The 19,379-nt window shown below is 34.9% G+C and overlaps 1 protein-coding gene across 1 annotated transcript in view; it reads right to left on the bottom strand.

Moving 5' to 3' along the window:
- The window catches only part of COL3A1 (collagen type III alpha 1 chain), a 40,333-nt gene extending 24,248 nt beyond the window's left edge, over positions 1-16,085 (bottom strand). Inside the window, exons 1-7 of the mRNA XM_042949415.1 lie at positions 15,883-16,085; positions 5,121-5,323; positions 4,809-4,859; positions 4,254-4,367; positions 2,862-2,942; positions 799-852; positions 95-148 (exon numbers count right to left, since the gene is read on the bottom strand). Of these exons, the coding sequence (XP_042805349.1) occupies positions 95-148; positions 799-852; positions 2,862-2,942; positions 4,254-4,367; positions 4,809-4,859; positions 5,121-5,323; positions 15,883-15,964 (639 nt within the window). The 5' untranslated portion in view covers positions 15,965-16,085. The remainder of the gene's footprint in view (positions 1-94; positions 149-798; positions 853-2,861; positions 2,943-4,253; positions 4,368-4,808; positions 4,860-5,120; positions 5,324-15,882) is intronic.
- Positions 16,086-19,379: the final 3,294 nt, after the last annotated feature.

Genomic DNA, 19,379 nt, shown 5'->3' with positions numbered 1-19,379 from the left:
TTATAGGACATTATAGTGATTATGTTTCAGAAAATGAAGCTGGTTTCTATGTAGAATTGTCAATTTCTTAAATGTAGATATAATTGTTACTTACTGCAGGACCAGCTTGCCCAGGTTCACCAGGGGGACCTTGGTATCCTGGAGAACCCTAATGAGTAGAATAATGTGTAAATATTTTAAAAGTAATGTAATATTCATACCAGACATTTATATCTTGAAGACAGTGTGAAATCAGGATTCATGTAGGCAGTCAGTGAATTTTATTTCATTTTATAAATACTGAAACCAAAATTTTTCAGATTAGAATAAAGCATATTTATTCCATTCTATCCACTCCATTCCATTGAAATTGAATTGTTTTGAACTTGGAGACATAACACATGCACATTAAGCCTATGACTTTGGATTCTGTGTTTCCCTCTCTCTCTCTCTCTGTCCCTTTCCCACTTGTGCGCTTTCTCTCTCTCTCTCTCAATCTCTCTCTCTCTCTCTCTCTCTCTCTCAAAAATAAACAAACAAACAAACAAACAAACTTAAAAAAAACATATAATTCTCCTTCTGGCTTTGAAAAGCCTATGGCTTAATTTTACAAAGGTTTTAATTGCTCGTAGTTATTGGTAGAAAGGAATTAAATATGAAATTCCAACATCTTTGAAGAAATGATAGTTTTTTGGATGTGATATCTGTACTTAATTGTGACTATGCATGCTGGAATGGTGAAATTACAGCAAGATCCATGTTACCTTGATTTATATAATATGCATGAAAATAGAAAGCACCACTAATGGCTATACTTACTGGAGAGCCAGGATGACCGGATGTACCAGGGGGACCAGGAGGGCCAGGGGGACCCTGGAATGTAAATTTGAGGGATAAATATAAAATAAATGCATCTGAAATACACTTTATTCAGGCATCAAAGAGATGCCTCTGTTTAGAAACGATACATTTAAAACAATGAGAATAGCATACCTTGTTATATGGTAACTATTCAAGGATATGATTAATTTTATTAGGTATACAGTAAAGATATCACTAAAAACATCACTCTAAATGGAATTTCCACAGAATCAATAAAAATCATTGCTAAAATTATTGCTAATCCTTCCAAAAGGGGATTCAAAATCTGGAAAAATCCATGCAAAATGCTAACAGAGTCTCTGCAATATTAAGATTAAACTGGTACTGGTGAAAGAAGCATTTTTTTTGCCTGCCAGCCCAACTCCCTGTGGAAAAATATTTATCTGCATACTGTAAATCCAAGTTTCTAAAAATAATGATGTAAATCAACCCAGAAGTTCTTAACTACGTCACTGAATTATGTTGAAATGAAGGTCTAGATGTGTATTTGAGAATCATCATACATGGGACAATGATACATTACAATTATAACCAATCGATGTATCATTACTCAGGAATACAGATTAAACTAGAAAACCTTCAGTTTTGTAGCATGCTGTATCTAAACACTGACACTAAAGATATAAAACTACAGGCTGTAATTAAACTTTCTCTTGTAACCGCTTTTCTGGAATGTTAATAAGTAGTGTTTTCTTTTTAGTTTTTGTTTTTTAGTAAAAACTGTATATAGGGTTGAAAAATGAATTCATAATTTCAATGTAGCTGAATAAGACCAGGTATTTATATTGTTAATATAGTTCTCCATCTTGGGGCGTCTGGGCGGCTCAGTTGGTTAAGAATCCAACTTCAGCTCAGGTCATGATCTCAAGATTTGTGAGTTCAAACCCTGCATTGGGCTCTCTGCTATCAGCTCAGAGCCTGGAGCCTACTTTGGATTCTGTCTCCCCCTTTCTCTTTCTGCCCCTCTCCCACTTGTGTTCTCTCTCTCTCTCTCTCTCTCTCTCTTTCTCTCAATAATAAATAAGTAAATAAACTTAAAAAAAATAGGTCTCCTTCTGGCTTTGAAAACCAAACACAAAATTCACGTTCCTCAAAACTTTAAAATTCTCTTTTTATAACTTATATCAAATTTAAGGGTCTTTCCAAAGTGGTCATTTGGATCTATTAGTTAAAATTTTGTCTTCTGTAGTTTTGGAAGTCACAAACGTGGTGTCTAATGATCCGGGGGGCCATCTTCCATAATCCCTGAAAATCCAGTGTCATGTTTCATTTACACTTACATACCTGTTACTGGCAGTAAAACCATAATCTTCCCCACGTTGCTTTTCCTGACAGCCTGTTCTATGATAAGGGTCATTTATCCGGGACACTATGCATCATGTCAAGGTGCCCAGGTTTCGTGATTTTTTCTATTTTCTTCTGTTAAAACTCTAGGTCATTTACATTCAGGGAAACCATTCGGGTTCAATGTGAATAGCTACCATTTGTAATAGAAGAACTTAAGGCTCAATAAATTCTGGAAATATTTGTATTAGATTTTAGGGTTTGAGGTAAGGCAGATTGTAATCTTGGACAATTCATCACTCGGATTGTCATCTAGAAGGGAGCATTTAACTGATGAAAGCTCATGAAAAGAAGATTCTGAACAATTTAGGGAGCAAAAGGGAAAATGAAAGGGAAAAATAACAAAACTGGGTTAAAATGAGGAAATACATGAGTCTGAGACCTAATCATGAAGGCAGGTGGGCCCCTGGTAGGAGTGCTTGTGTAAAGAAGGAAGGGGTGGCAAAACAGGCATGGGATGAAAGGGAGTGAGGGAAAAATGAGTGAGGATGGAAGGATTGTGATAATCCTACCATGTGCATTCCCAGCCTTAATGGAAAATGAGCTATTTTGTACAAGTATGCAATAATAATGTATTACTAGAAAAACAACCATTCAAGAATTAACAAACTGGAAGCTAATAATGCTCTAAAATGCTGAGAAACATTTGTACATACAGCTGGCCCGGGGTAGCCTGCAATTCCTGCTCCTACTACTCCAGACTTGACATCGTATGATTCAAACTGGGGAGAGTAGTTCTGCAGCAAAGAGAACAGATATGATCATTTTGACATATAGATTATAGTTCTTTCCAAAAGCACTTAGAAGAGGTGCATGTAACATCTATTATTCACTGATAAAAAGTTTCTGCATGCCAGAGGATGTGGTATGCATTATTTAATTATCTTGCTTATCCTGTCTGTCTGTAGCTTCAGATAGTAGATACCCTACAGAAATACTTGCTTATGTAATGCACAAATCTTTCAACTAATTCTATACAATGTTAATTCCAAATAACTTGTTTCTATATGGTCTTACTCAAATTATTATTTCTAAGTGATATCTGCAGCATTAGAAACATAGGATCACAGACTATTTGAAAGCTGAAAGAGTCTTGAGATCATATAGTCTGATCTTCTCATTTTGAGCAGAAAAAATGGAGAAGTCAAATTGCTTTACCAACATTTAATGATGCAAGTAAAATTTGCATTGCCTGGCTTCTGGTTAGTATGCCTAACAAATTTACTCCCCAAGTAAACATCCCCATAGAAAATAGGCACAAGAATAATAGAAAAGCTCATGTGCTTATTGGATTTCTTTGCAGATTATTTTGTTTTGAATCCCAGGCCTACAAATGGGTTATGTTTGGTACCAGGATAAGAATAAGTTAGATGGTATGCTTTGCTTTCTGTTGAATTGACTTTTGTACAGCATTTTTTTTTTTGCACTCAGAGTGATTTGTGCGTATGTGGTTTCTTATTTCTCCTAACCCCATGTAGCAGAAATCTTGTCTTATTTATTTGTTTTAGATGTTTTAAATGCAGAGGTAGTTGGTTGCCATGTTTTTCAGGAGGAGCTGGATGTGCTCTGAAGGCTTGGCAAGAGTAGCTGCATAAGCTTGAATAATCCTGTTGAAGTCAACAAGGAGTGTTTGCAGCTCTTCAACTGCTTTTTGTCCAAACTTTCAGAGGCTTCACCATTGAGGTTATGAATAGAATAAGGCACAGTTGCAGCAATTCCTAAATACTCTAGGTTAATTATTTTGGGAGTTAATGGCTCACTTCACAACCATAGTGATATATTATATGCCTGCTGAGAAGTTGGGAAATTTTGCAAAGATAATAGCAGCAGCATTGACATTATGAGGAAAAGTAAAATCTATGAAGCACTTAAAATACTGCTCCTCACTCATAAACACTAAATAAGGATTTGTTGAATACATAAAGTCAGAGAATAGATATAAGGAATCCACAAAAGTGAGATGTAACATAGGCTAAAGAAAAGAAAGTGAAGTAGGTAGTTTTAAAGGGGGAAAGAGGGGAGGATCTTTTTGTCCTGGAATTTATTACCTGAGGACCAGTAGGGCATGATTCACAGATTCCAGGGGGGCCAGGAGAACCAGGGGAACCTGGCTGTCCTGGAATACCAGGATCACCATTTCTCCCAGGAATACCAGGAGGGCCCTAAAAGAATCAGAGACAAAAACTCATAAAACAGTGCAAAATTCTAGTGATTCAGAATCATTATCGAATTGTAGCTTCTCTACTTTATAAGATGAGGAATCAATATACGTGATACATATTTTCTTGCGGATTCATACACTTTTATCTAAATCATGTGAATAATTTCAGTATGATTTATTTCTTTGTATATTGACATATATTTTATTTTTCAAACTGATATTGGGGATAAAGACATTATTAAAGTTTGGGAAACTTAAATATTCACATGTACAATTATGGATTCTCTGTTTGCCTTCTTTTGTGTCATTTAAATATATGGTAGTAAAGGAAATATCTGAATGATGAAGGCTCAAATATGAAAAAGCTGTTAGAAGAAGAAGAAGAAAAAAAAGCAAACTACTTAAGGAACTCATTTCAATCCCCTGAAGAATGTTTACTTACTGGATCTCCCTTAGGGCCTTGAGGTCCATGACCATTAGGAGGGCGAGGAGGCTAATAAATGGAAAAGATACATATTAAATAAGACATAAGAACATCTTTCCCACGAAGTGTGCCCCAATTTGCATATTTATTTCTTATCCCAATCACATCCAGTCCCTAGTTTTAAGCCAGAATGTTCACCTTTTACTTGTAATACCAACATGATTATTTGGCAGACATTACTTTCTTTTCCTTTCAGGTTCCTATGATATAGGAACTATTCATGTATTAAAACACGAATCTTGAAGATGTACAGATTTTTGGTAAACTCACAGCTGTTGGAGGCTGTGGGCAAACAGCACAACATTCTCCAAAAGGGATCTCTGGGTTGGGACAGTCTAGTTCTTGTTCGTCACATATTATGTCATCGCAGAGAACAGATCCTGAGTCACAGACGCATATTTGGCAAGGTTCTGGCTTCCAGACATCTCTATCCGCATAGGACTGACCAAGATGGGAGCATCCTCCATCAACAGCTGGAAAATAAGTTAGGTGGTGTGTTGTTATCTTATGTTTTGCTGAAATATGATTTTTGTTATGCTATCATGATTTTCCAATAACCAAAGTGGAGAGAGTTTGAAACAAAGGATTTCTTCCTTTTAGTAAACTAACTTATATGTTCTTATAAGCATGCCTTTGCAAAAAAAAAAAAAACCACAAAAAAACAAAACAAAAAAACCCCCAAAAATCCACACATTAAATTGCCAAGAGCATCACATTCTCTCTACATAATTTGCTAACTGGTAAGAGATTGCTTAAAATACCAAATCTGCTTATTAATTTCAAAATGGTGAATCACAGTAAATTTTCCTTAAGGCCAATAAGTGTTTCAATTTCAATTAGAGTTAAGAATTTAATACCAATGGAAATCACACCAAGCACTTAAACATTTATTTATTCCTTGTGTGATTGAAAACAAGCCTTTCTAGCCATCACTATCCTTTGCTTTAACAGTAGATAAGAGTATTAAACTATAATGATGATTTTGTCACTAACTCTGAAAACTTTCTGGATTTTATTAAGCTAATTAGGAAATTCATGGGAAAACAGATACTCCTGGCTGCACAACACTCTTCCAGATTCCTGAGAAAGCTCTAGCAAAGCTTATTGTATGTATTGACTATCACTGCCACTCCATTGGGCATTAGTAGGTCAAGATGATCTGACATAATATATCGTATACCCCATATGAATGTAAAGAGATTTCCAAATCACTAAAAATAAATAGTGTTTTTAAAAGATAAATATGGGCAAGGAATGAGTAAGAATAATAGGGAAACATATGAATCATGACCATGTGTATTTGTGGCTTAACATGGTCAAAAATTTGCTTCAACCAAAGTTTTAAACTTGTTTCCTAATTATATGTAAGGTACTCACATTTCAGCAGCCATTAACAATGAATCAGCTCAGGGATTGCCAAAACAAAACCTGCTCTCAATTCTTAAAGCATTAGCTGTGGATTGTGGTTAAATACAACTTTAGTTCTTGAGGATTACTGTGATAGCTTGCCAGTACTTGAGTAAATAAGAAGTTTCTAAACATCTGCAAAAATTTTTACAAACAACAAATGATGTACTGTTCAGGATTTATATTTTTGTAAAACAGTGAAATTTTATTTTCTGAGAGCCAAGATCTTAAAAATGTCTGCTGAAAGAGGCTTGCTTGGGAGGAAGCAAGTGGTTTAACAACCATATTTTTTGCTGCCTTGTGGCCCAGAGACCTTTGAGGGGCTGCTGAAGTTTTTCCATCTGGATATTGCATACAGCCATGAAGATCACCTTGATAAGTTCCCACTTCTACATCCTCTCATATCTGAAGTAATATTGATTTAGGTTCATGCTAAATACTTTGGGCTCAGAGGCTTAGCTGATTTAGCAAAAGTTCACGCACAAAAAATGGTACTCGCAGAACCTATAGATTCTATAGCATACTGAAATTGCCTCCATTCCTCCTTTCCATTTTTGTGTGCAGATACAACTTTCATGATCTTGTGCAATATCCTTGCTCAATTTAGGAAGTGTAGAAGTCTGTTCTCAATGTGTTACAATTACCCAACGTGGTCTACAGCTAATAAAAGAAAGCACGTTTGTTTAATTGCAATTTTAAGAAGGCAAGAATCTGTTTATTTTAAAAAGTTATTCTAGTTCTTCCTCCATGTTTGAAGCAGATATTTGAGAATATTGGAAAGAAATATTGTCTAAGCTTTTGGAGGAACATTCTTTTCTACTTAGTGAGCATAAAAGCTGAATGCCAAAATGCTTACCTAATGCAAATGAAGTGGGTCTATTTAAATGGTGTTATGAAAGATATGCTTCAGAAAAGCATAATCCTTTTCATATTATTGTGAACAATAATAATATTAAAGGATAGAGGTATCAAACTCATTTTTCTCTAAGTGGAACTGACATTTTATATTTAGGGACTAAGTTCACTATTTTTCAGAAAAAGTCTGAATGTTTTAATGAGATGGAAGATTGTTTAGCAAAATTGCATGAAATGCATTCTTCGGTTTTAGCATTGGCTTCTCATTCTTCACATGAATCATTTTAAAACTTTCTATAAATTAACATTACATGTCACATCCCAAAAGATTAGTTTTAGCTCAAGATTTCCCTTTTAATAATGTGGACTTCAGGCTCCCCAGCCTTCTTGAAAATGCCACATAGTGTACAACACTATGTTGACTACAGGTAATAATAGTGTATTGTATACTCGAAATTTCCTAAGAGAGTAGATTTTAAGCGTTTACACCCAACACACAAAAAAAGGTAACTATGTGGGTGACTATCAGTTAACTCGATTGTGGTAATTTTTCACAGTGTATATTTTTATCAAATCTTCATGTTGTACACTTTAAATACATACAATTTTATTTGTCAATAATACTTCAATAAAACTGTGGGGGAGAAAAAAAAGAATACTACTAATTTATTCAAATGATTCTTTCAAGTCTTTGGATGAGGAATATCTTTCTACATGTAACACAGGACCTATGTTACAAAACATAGATATTGAATACTAATGATTTATTAAACACAAATGATAACAGTTAAAGTGAGAGTCAAGCATCTCATATTTTGAATATCTTTTCTTATGTTCTTAATCTGCCCTAAAATTAACGTAAATTTTCCCTGTATATTCATCCTCCCATGTTTATATCTCGTTGAAAGAAAGTATCATCACATCACTAAAAATACAGTGTTTTCCTTTTGCTCTGTAAACTATCAAGTAAGCACAATATTGACTTCTTAAAATTTTATATGTGAATTTGATAGAATTGGGTTAAACCCAATGCTATCTAAATGAAAATTATTACTTTGCCTCTTTTTTCCAAATTTTATTAGAAACTATGCTTATTATGCTTTTTAAAACACAGAGGTCTCAATATAAAGGTTGAGTTACCTTACTGTACATCTCTTTTTTTTTTATAAGTGATATTGTTCTAAGGAAAAAGAAGAAAGTTGGGATGTTTGAAAAATAAGAATTAATGCAATTTGTTTATTGCCATAACTTATTTCACATCTGTTTAAAAGAAATTTGGCTCTCCTGAAGTCAGTTTCTATAGAAACGTGGTTGAAAGACCTTTCTCTGTTGCTCTAGCTCAATCACCTTTGTTGAAAGAATGGAGACTTTTGTGCAGTTTCCCCTAATTTCTTGTTCCGTGCATGACAAAATATGGTTGGCAATATGTTCTCCCAGAAGCTAAACCTCTTACACAGATGTCTCAAGGCCCTCAATGTTAGTACCTTTGTCTAATTGTATGTGGGAAAAGTATGGGAGAGTCAGGAAAAAGAATGTTTTGTTTTCAAGAGGAATAAAATATTCTAGTTTGTCACTTGCAGCATTTAGAAAATGGGATTCAGAAATTTAAAGCGGTAAATCAAAGACAAATAATCTCATTTTTCTACTGAACAAGTAATAGATTTTCCAGTTACTTCCTTTATTATTATTACTTGAACTAAGTCTCCCTGTTTCAATATGTAATTAATTTTAAACTCCACCTCTCATGTCACTTGATGTTTCTGTTCCTTATTACAAAGCACAGTCTTCAAATAAATTTATTTGTGGCCACACACGCAATGCATTAGACTAAGCCATCTCCTTATTGGGATCAAAATTATAAAACAAAATGAAGTTAGTAAATGACATAATCCACTCTTAGCTTCTTTTATTGCTTAGCTCTCTGTTTCAAAACTCCAGAGGAAAAAAAATCAAGTAACATAATCTAATATTTTTAGATATGTGTAACACTTTCCTTTTTATTGTATTTGCTTCCACTCTGTAAACATTAATTTATGATGATTTGCTAGAGTTTTATTGTTGTAACTAAAAAAATAATGTAAACTATGTTTGTCTTAATTCCACTTTTGGAGTAAAAGTAATATGTCCCAAAGCATCCAATCAAATTGTTAATTTAGCCTGAATGATAGATTTCATTTTTTTTGTCTTCTCTTCTTACTGAATTCTTTTCTGTGAAAAGGTGTTCTTTAATCTGAAAATTAAAAATAGCAGATGTGATATGCAAATTATCATAACATTATTTCCCTGTTACTTGAGAAAGTTGAATATGGTGTGAATATATAAAGTTTATATAGTTTCCAACTGAAATATGTTTTGTTATTAAATGATACTTTTTGGAAAGCACACATTTTTATTAAATATGTTTCTGCTGCTTACATCTACCAAAATATTTTAAAATATGTTAGATGAGTTAACAAAAAGATCTTCAAGGAAATATCTATACACCTATATAGGTGGGTAACTTCAATTTCAAAATGTTGTTTTACATGGCCAAGGTGGATCCTGATTATTCTTTTTTTTTTTTTTAATTTTTTTTTTTTTAACGTTTATTTTATTTTTGAGACAGAGAAAGACAGAGCATGAACAGGGGAGGGGCAGAGAGAGAGGGAGACACAGAATCTGAAACAGGCTCCAGGCTCTGAGCTGTCAGCACAGAGCCCGATGCGGGGCTCGAACTCATGGACCGTGAGATCATGACCTGAGCCGAAGTCGGACGCTTAACCGACTGAGCCACCCAGGCGCCCCGTATCCTGATTATTCTTGTCCCCATCAGAAAAACCACAAAACAAAAAGCTTTATGAATCATCATTTCTAGATGTTTCCTTGTTTTATTCTTTATAGATATATGAGTTTTTATGTCTCCCATTAGAAATTTCCTTTAAGGTGATTAACACTTTGTCCTGTGAAAAATAAAAATAATTAGAGAATTAGAATTAAAAGTATCTAACAATCAGCAATCTCATTATAATATAAACTGATTAGTGACAAATTATAGCAATACTGAAGAAAATATATTCTACTTATTTTATTACAGTTGGCAAACATCTTCAAATTTTGCATCTCATCACCAAGATTTTATATCTTCCTTTACTTATCACTAAGTCACTAAGTGCTTTAATTCCTTACAGTAATTTTATTTTGCACTACTAGTAAAACTAATACTAGGCAGCGCGGGTATAGTTGTGCCTATGTCACTGACACTGTTTTGAGTGCTTTGCACATCTATTTTACTTAATCTTCCCAAGACCCTATGGCTGAGTGCTGTTATAATCTTCATTTTACAGATAAGGGATCTGAGACCCAGAGAAGCTGAGTGATTTTCCCAGGTTACATGGTAGAAGCAAAGCTAAGAGTTGAACCTGGAAAAGCTATCTCTAAATTTGATACTCTTAACTCTTGCATTGTATGCTCTTCCTGCAATTTCAAGGGCAACTTCCAAACCCTGTCCCATTATGGTTTCTAAGCCCTGCAAGCTTAAAAGCAGAGTCTAACAAGACAGTGTTTTGCTTTTGTTTTTCTTTTTTTTAAGGGATAACATTCTTCTGCAGAATATTTTTCTATCTGGTCTCAAAACAAGAAGATAGCATCTGGAGTTCAATTCTGATGTTTATTTTCTCCTGACCTTAGGAAAAAGAGATATATCTCCAAGGCCACCCTAATGACATGCAGACCACCAACACGATTAACGTGTGATTGGGAAACCCAGCATACGTTTTACTGTATACGGAGAAGCCTTATCCTCACAGCAAAAGCCACAAACAGATAAGGTTGAAGTATCCAATGCAAAAAAAAAAAAAAAAAAATCATAATTAGGGTGTCTCACTAAGATAATGATTCTGAAAATCTATTTTTTCTAAATGTTTCATATTGATGAACTCCTAACTTCATTAGAGCTTCCCTTCTAAGCTTAAACATAATGAACATACTCTGCAGCTCCAAAGAATGTTCCTCTGATTTTAATTAATTTTGAGAAACACATTCCCTGTTTGTTATCCTCCACACCAAATACGATAGAAAGCATAGTTTCAGAAAAATAAATGCCATTTCACTGAAACAGGAATTTCTCAATGCAAGTTTTTAAAGCAAATTTAACTTTTAATAGGTTCTGGATCCTTTGTCTTTGATTTTTAGATCTTTTGGGCATTTTAACTTTTGCCTTCTTCTTTGAACTTTTCATTTGGTTCATTAATTTACATTTTAAATGGCAGTTCTTGACCTCAGCCATGGAAAATACAAGGGTTTTATTAGTTAATCTGAAAGGAATCCACTTCTGCTGTGTTTTCATTAGACACAGACAGACATTCTAGTGGTTCATGTAACTCCTCAAACTGCAGTTAACAAATGATTTGTGTAAGAGTAGCTATCTCATTTTTTCCGTTGTCATTTTGATATGAAACAGGCAGTTTCCCCTTTGAAAACTCTGGATTTTTTTTTACACTACACCTCCCTCTCCTTCTTCTTCTTCTTCTTCTTCTTTTTTTTTTTTTTTTTTTTTTTTTTTGAGTGTGGAAAACAATGGGACTGAGCTTTTTTCCAGGGAAGACTGTTTTACAAGAAACAGTCCACTGAGACGTTTCCAGAAGGTTATTGCAGACCTGGAAACCTTACAAATGTTCTCCATGTCCAGCAAAGGCAATAACATCTTTCATCTTTAAAACTTTAACTCTTAAGCAATCCACTTTAATGACTTCAAGGCGGTGATATCATTTGATGTTACAAAATAAAAGACTGGGCTACAAAACCTTTGGAACTCTGCACCAGTCACCGGCAATGAAAACCATGAGGTTTCAGTAGATGGCACTCTTCTCTGAGTGACTACTCAAGGTCTGGCAAGTGACTCTGTAGGTGTAAAACAGGGGCTTTTTCTTTTATTTTGTCTCAACTCTACTCCTGGAAAACTCCTGGAGCCAACAGTTCTTAACCTTTTAATATAAGCCTGTAGGTAAGACATCAAACCAGGAACCTAAATTAGTTAAATTAGGCATATTATCACAGTATTTCCTTCTTTCCCAGAATTGTTCCAGTGGCTTTGCTCTTTCTGCTTATGACACTGAGTTAATTCCAGAATTTAATCAGAATATCTAATTACCCATAGGTCTTTAGATCATCTGATGTTGAATACTCTGTGGATGGTAAAATATGCAAGGTATCATGAATGAAAAACACAACATTTTGTATCAATACTTTATTTACTTAAAATTTATATTATTACAGAACGGAAGATAATTTCTGGTTAAATCATAACTGAGATTTTGCTTCTCTTGTTTAAAAATAGGGTTACCAATTCAACGTTGAGTGTTAAATAGAGAAAAATCTACTGTTTTTCCCCTTTAGAAATGCATTATCTCATATATTTTCTAGGATAATATACAATTTTTTAGTATTCCTTTTCAATGGCAAACAGTTACAAGAATGAGCAAAGTCAGATGCTCTAGAATTAATGTATGTTTTGTGTTCTCTAATTGCCTAAGATTTATCAGAGTTTTGGTCCTAGTCTTAACCCTGTCATTTCCTAGTTGTATAATCTCAACTAAAGCAGTAAATTCATGTGAGATTTACTGACCCTGAAATGCATGAGCAGTTATGCTTTCTCTTCTCTTAAAGGGAGAAGTGTTTCTTGTGATTTTATGCCATATTTTATTTATTATATAGGTTTAATTTGGGGAGCAGCACCAACCAGAAAACTTGATTGCTACTTTATGGGTTACAAATTCTCTCCTTAAGCATAATGGAAAATAGACTCTCATAACCTGTAATGAGGAACTGGTTCTCTTAAGTCCATTTATTTTGTAATCCTAAAATAATTAAAGTCCCACAGTTCATTATCACAGTGGAATTATCAGGATAGCAAAATATAAGTTCAATCATTAGAACATTTTTAATTAAAATAAAGTTTATCTCCTTACCCTAAAGAAGCAATATTACTTAATAATATCTATTAATTTATCCATCTAATAAGTGACTAAAATACTTATGTAAAATAAGGACTACATAAAAAACTTGACAAATATTAAAAAATAGTTATATGTTATATGTGGAATAGTTACATGTGGAATTTTGAAAATGGCCATGACATTCAAGCTCATTTCCAGTCTTTGACTATTGCTACCATGTGTTTGTGTGTATGTGTGTTTGGCAATATTTTATCAGTGATACACTATTTCCTTAGGAAAGTAATGTTTCATATTTAAAATTCGCACATGTAATATTTTTAAATCTCATTCTAAAATATGGAATCCAGCTGTGTAACATTTATGTTGGCATTGGTTGTGTAAATGGTAACACTGTCAGCCACTAGGTGGCGAGTCTTTGTGCTACAAATTTGGCATGTTTATAAACTACAGGAAATATAAAACAGACCACATTTCTCCATTGGTGGAATAAAATACATGAATTAAATAGAACTTTATAAATTTGTAAAGGGACCAAAATTCTTTGGGAGGGACATGTTTTATGCTCCAGAAAACGTTTGTGAGTGGACTAGAAGTTAGTATTCTTTCGGGTTGGGCTACTTGTCTCTGAAATTCTCAGAGCAGATATAAGAAACCTATAACCCAGAACTGTATTTTTCTGTTCTCAGCCTGCTGTATATTCAGCCACCATCTGTACCGTCCCAAAGCTAATCTACCAGCAGAATTTTCTTGTTAAATTTATAGGGAATGCAAAAAGTACTTACTATCTTAAAATACTTAAATTTTTTTTCATGACAAACAAAAATCGTAAGCTGACCAAAATCCCTCTCAACTTCTTTTGAGCTTAAAAGCACACAAATGTAATGGCAAATTTCATAACAATTTGTTGTTTTCTGTAGCTAAAGAGAAAAGGAAAAATGCAAAGAACTTGTGTGATGTAGAGATAACAAAGGTATTAAACACTTATTTTCCCTCTAAAGTTGGATGGAGAAGAAAAACAGCCATAGTGCTGATATAAGATTGTCATTACCGGGCAACTGCAAATATTTTGTCAGTCTTTTGAACTAAACACCAAAGGTTTGTTAGTCTTTCCAATAAATGGCAACTCTGTGATTTTTACCTACCCCCCCCCCCCCCAAATCAGGAGAACTTAAGAGCTTTAAAAGAGGTAAATGTCTTTATTGAGCTAGGGATATGGCAGTAGGCATTTGGTACCCTCACCAAGGACTAGGAGCTGAAGCAGGTTCTGGGAGGGACAAAGGGGGAAGGAGTAGGAGAGAGGAATGAGGAAGGAAGGAGGACTTAGAGTCCTAGGGAAAGACGGTGGGAGGGGGCAAGAGGAAAGAAGAAACAGGAGAGATGGAGGCACAGGGAGGACACATGGGGACCAGGGAGGAAGTGCTAGAGGAAGAGAGGGAGGAGAGATGAGGAAACATGGGCTTGCCTAGGAAAGGGGGGTGACTAGTGAAGGAATGAAAAGGGGGAGGAGGTGAAAAAGAGCCAAAGGGGTAGGGAGATGAAGAAGGAGGGGACAGAAAGGGAAAAGAGGAATAAGGGGGAGAGGAAATGAGAGGAACAAGCAATATGGATTTTTCTTTTCTTTCGTGGCCACAGGCTGATTGTAACTGAAGAGATGTCATTGGGTGTCCCCCCACCCCCACCCCGGCCCCCTCCCCCACTTATATATGACTTTCAAGGACATCAAAGATTTGAAATTAAACACAAAAACTATTTTCAGACACATGTTTGCAGAAACTAGATTGAAATACTAATCCTTTTGATTACGTGCAAACAGAAATTGATGTGTAATAATTTCTTCTAACATCTTTAAATTTAGCATTTAAATATTTATTTCTGTGGAAGTTTGTATCCCAATGCGTCCAGTATTTTCATGACTATGAGAAACATGAATTGAAAGAAATATTTTCACACAAATAATGAAAACAAATGTGATTTGGGGGGGATTAGAGCAGAAAAACCATTGTTTGCAGTTGTTAGAAAATAAAACAAATCAACTTTTTGAAGTCAAACAGTACCAGTATCTTTTTACCTTGTTTGCAGAAAAGTCAAACATTCCTGTTGAAAACATTTTTTTGAAAACATTTTTTAAAATATTCTCTTCATTAATGCAAATGCAGTTAAAATGTAGGACGTGTGGAAAACACCAGACCCTTAGCAATAAATTATTAGAAAACATGTATTAATCGACCGTGTAAGTGCTTGAAACAGAATAAATATAGGAATGATGAAACATTTTTAGCCATTTGAGTCCATTTAAAGAACACTGAAGATACTCACTTGTTGCCATTTTACAGAAATATATTCAATAACTTTAATAGTGCCTATTTTCCTTTAAATTATTCTGAATGCATGCTGTCCTTAAAATGCATTATCTTATTGAGAAAACAATGCTCAGTAGTCTATCCTTACAAAGAATCCAGCATACAAAAGAGTGTAAAAGTGTTACAAGAGACCAATAACTTCCAGACTGCCTAAGGAAGCATTCCAAGATGTTAACAATCCAGGAGGGGCACTTTTTTTAAAGCCATTTAAAAAGTTTCCAGTGCCGCTGACATGAAAATGAGTTAGTACCAGAACATCTTTATCTTAGACAACCAGAAAACTTTTAAATACAAAAATGACAACATTCTTTCTAAGCAAGTCTAAAAAAGCACCATCACAGTCCGTTCTACATTCCCCAATTGGGAGCTTACGGAGGCAATTAACTTCTCGGAGATTAATTTCCCCTTTATACGTGTTTGTACGGAGAAGTAAAGACAAAAACCGCATGAAGTTTCTTGAAAGCAGTACCTACTCACCTTCCTGCTGTTGTGCCAAAATAACAGTGGGATGAAGCAGAGCAAGAAGTAACCAGGTCCCCTTTTGCACAAAGCTCGTCATGTCTAAATATCAGACATGAGACTCTTTGTGCAAAAAGGAGAAAAGAAAAGCAGTTCAAAGTAGCACCATCAGATGTTCCCTGCCCTTCAGCACCGGGCCCGTCATAAAACTCAGCCACTGAGATTCCTTTGCTTTGGCCTTAAATAGGAAAAAGTTTGGCTTCCCTCACTTTCCAGCCCCTTTCTGAAATATGAGAGCAGCACCCATCCCCTTAGCAGTAAAAGAAGTGATTAATATGTCTTTTTCCCCTTATAGAAGACACAACCCACAAAGTAAGAAAAAGAATACATCTGGAGTTTGTGTGCATCGGTTTGTGTACAAGTTTGCTACGTATTTTATTCATATACATATATGTTTGTATGACTTAAGAATGTATGTCCACATGCTCTGCCCTGTGTTTTGGTGAAAGAATTAAATGTATATATTTTTCATTTCCCCTGACAACATTAACAACTGGTTGATTTTGAGAAATTGCTTGATGCCCTTTTCTTGGGCATGGCTAATTTGCAAATCTTATCTTCCTAGAAGTTTTTTATAGTGGGGTTTTGCCAGAATCCACCCTCATTCAATTTAAATAGGGAACTGTAAGAGATTAACTGGAAGAAAAGCCTCTGTTTGTCCCTTCTCATCCACCCACTCTGGGTCCTAGAAGTTCAGTGTCAGGCGAATGTCAAAAGACTAAGTATCTGAGCTATGTCTGCGTGGCATCTTAAAAGTTAGATACTTACCAATAGCTGTTTCTATTTCTCACAAATGTCTCTGGCAAGCCAAAGAGTGATTTCTGGTGAGATTTCAAATTTTCATGCTGCTTGTGAAAGCCAGAACAGAGTTTTCTAGAGAAACACTTAGCTTTTTCATGATTTGACTTTGTAAGAAAAAGGAAGGGAAAGGGCTTATCTCATGGAATATCAAAAGAGTACCAGTAGAAGTTCTCATTTTATCTAGATGGGCATAAGTTTCTAAATTTAGATGTTCATACGTACAATTTCCAGGCCACATTAACATAGCTTGTCAATGCAGTTCTGGATCTAAAGAGTAATTTCTGGGTCATATTTGAAAGAGGTGTGTAAATACCATCTGCAAGTCTTTGATAAATCTTTGCCAGAAAAACATGCATGTCTGCAGTATCCAGATATTTTTAGTAAGGAGGACATTTATTTACACCTTAATCGCCGGTCACCTGTATATTCTATCTTGGTTCTTCAACTCTAGTCACGGTCCTCTGTATTTATTTTATTTTTTCCATGTTAACTCAACTGTGGCCATTTCCATGTGTGCATGTGCCCAGAAAATTCTCTCCATCTCACACCAATTCATGGAAGTCACTTCTCTACGACCCAGCTCAAAACTGTCCTTCTTTAAACTTGCCTTCATCTCTTTCTTTCTCTCGATTCATGTTGCCCAATTTTTATTCAATTTACATGCTATATGTATATTCCCAGGTATATATCTATTCTGTAAGGATGGAGAGTGGTAGGCTTGAATCCCAGGCCCAGTTACAAAAAGCACAGAGATGTCCCAGTGTAGATGACATAATCTGATGACAGGAAAAGAGAACCGGTTGGACCAATCTCTTGTGAGCCTTCTGATTTTAGATTGGAGAATCACCACTTGAGGGAAAAAAAAAAGTAAACAGGGGAAAAAAAAATAAGTTGTTTTACTGGATCACTGTGAAGATGTTGGGGAAAAGACTATTACATACATCTTCGTGTCTTCCAATAACCTTCACCCTATACTTAAAAAATAAAAACAAAACAGAACAAAAAAGACCTTGCATTCAAACTAAGCCAGAAATGTGATTCATCTTTCTCTAGGTGCCCCTGACACTTGCAGAAAAAAAATTCATGTATCTATATTTATTATCTTATTGCTTTGGTCAATAAAAGTTGAAATTTGTTTAATTTCTTCATTAAAATCATTGTGAAAAATTATATTATTTTTTTAAATAATGCTTTTTATGCTTTATTTCAGGTATTATATGTACCCTTTCTATTGTATTTTATCATTCTTTTCCATACATCCCTGGATCCACTGATATTAACCAGCTCACACAGACATGTCATTTTGTTCTCTGGATTACATTTGGAGCTTTAACACAAATCTAAACACCTGTACCCTTCAAAGCACTGATTAATGTGGCTCTCCTTTAACAAAGAGACTGGAAAGATGAGGCAAAACGAGGGTGTGGCAAATTATCAACCAAAAATTCAAATCTTTTCCAGTTCAGTGGAAAAGGCAGCCTGGGAGAGATGCATCAACACAGCTGTGATGAACTCAGTAGACCAGTGAATGTCAGCAGTGCTCTCTACAATTGCAATAAGAAAATCAATTATCTCCATCATGAGAAACACATGGAGGAGAACTCTGTCTCCTACTTGTACTGCTTCATTGTGTGATTTTCTTTTCTAAGCCAAGGAGATACATGATTTTTATGGACATTTTCTATGTGCTTTCAAATCACTGTAAGGTCCTTTAAAATGTATCTATGATGGGATTGACTTAAAAACATACCAAATCCATAGCAGAATTGCACCCTACGATAGGATAATTTGTAATCCAGTTGTAAAACACAATGCAGATTTTATTTGCTATTTATGGAGAGATGGATCAGTTCATTTAGTTTACATGTGTGAAAACACATTTGGAGAGTTATGTTCCCTTTAAAAAAATTTTGGACAAATACACACTATGTGTGTAGTTGAGCTAGAAATATGGTTGAAAAATGTCATGTCATGGGGCGCCTGGGTGGCTCAGTCGGTTGGCGTCCAACTTCGTCTCAGGTCAAGATCTCACTGTTCATGAGTTTGAGCCCCGTGTTGGGCTCTGTGATGACAGCTCAGAGCCTGGAATCTGCTTTGGATTCTGTGTCTCCCTCTCTCTCTGCCCTCCCCCACTCGCATGCTGTCTCTGTGTCTCTCTCTCTCTCTCTCTCTCAAAAATAAATAAATGTTAAAAAAAAATGTCATGTTGTAGATAAAGAACTTGAGCATATCTAACCATAGATAAATCCAAGATTGAAGCAATGACATTGGTAGGGCACATGACAGACAAATATTTGAGTGATTTACTAAGACTAATTCTTTGAGATTCCTTTCTTTAATTTCTTCTTAGTGCACAAGGTAGAATTATTTGTCTTCTTATTCTTGTTCCCATTGAACTATATTGATAACCTGTTCTCTCTAGCCTTGAAGTTTTACTTTTGGACAAGACTCCGATTTCCTTGCCATTTAGTAAAATGAAGTGTGCTACCACACGCTCATTTTGGAAACACTAAATAGCTTTATTCAAATCTATTCTTTTTATATCCTTTGCTGGTCTGACTGAGGTTCTGCATTTCTATCCTTATGTTTTTCTACTGAAAATCATCCCAAGTTCAAAGAGGTTACACGACTCTCAAAATTACTCATTGGGATTG

The sequence above is a fragment of the Panthera leo genome, chromosome C1 (assembly GCF_018350215.1).
Source record: "Panthera leo isolate Ple1 chromosome C1, P.leo_Ple1_pat1.1, whole genome shotgun sequence".
Taxonomy (NCBI): domain Eukaryota; kingdom Metazoa; phylum Chordata; class Mammalia; order Carnivora; family Felidae; genus Panthera; species Panthera leo.
The sequence above is the reverse complement of the archived record's forward strand: the minus strand, read 5'-3'. Positions and strand labels throughout refer to the sequence as shown.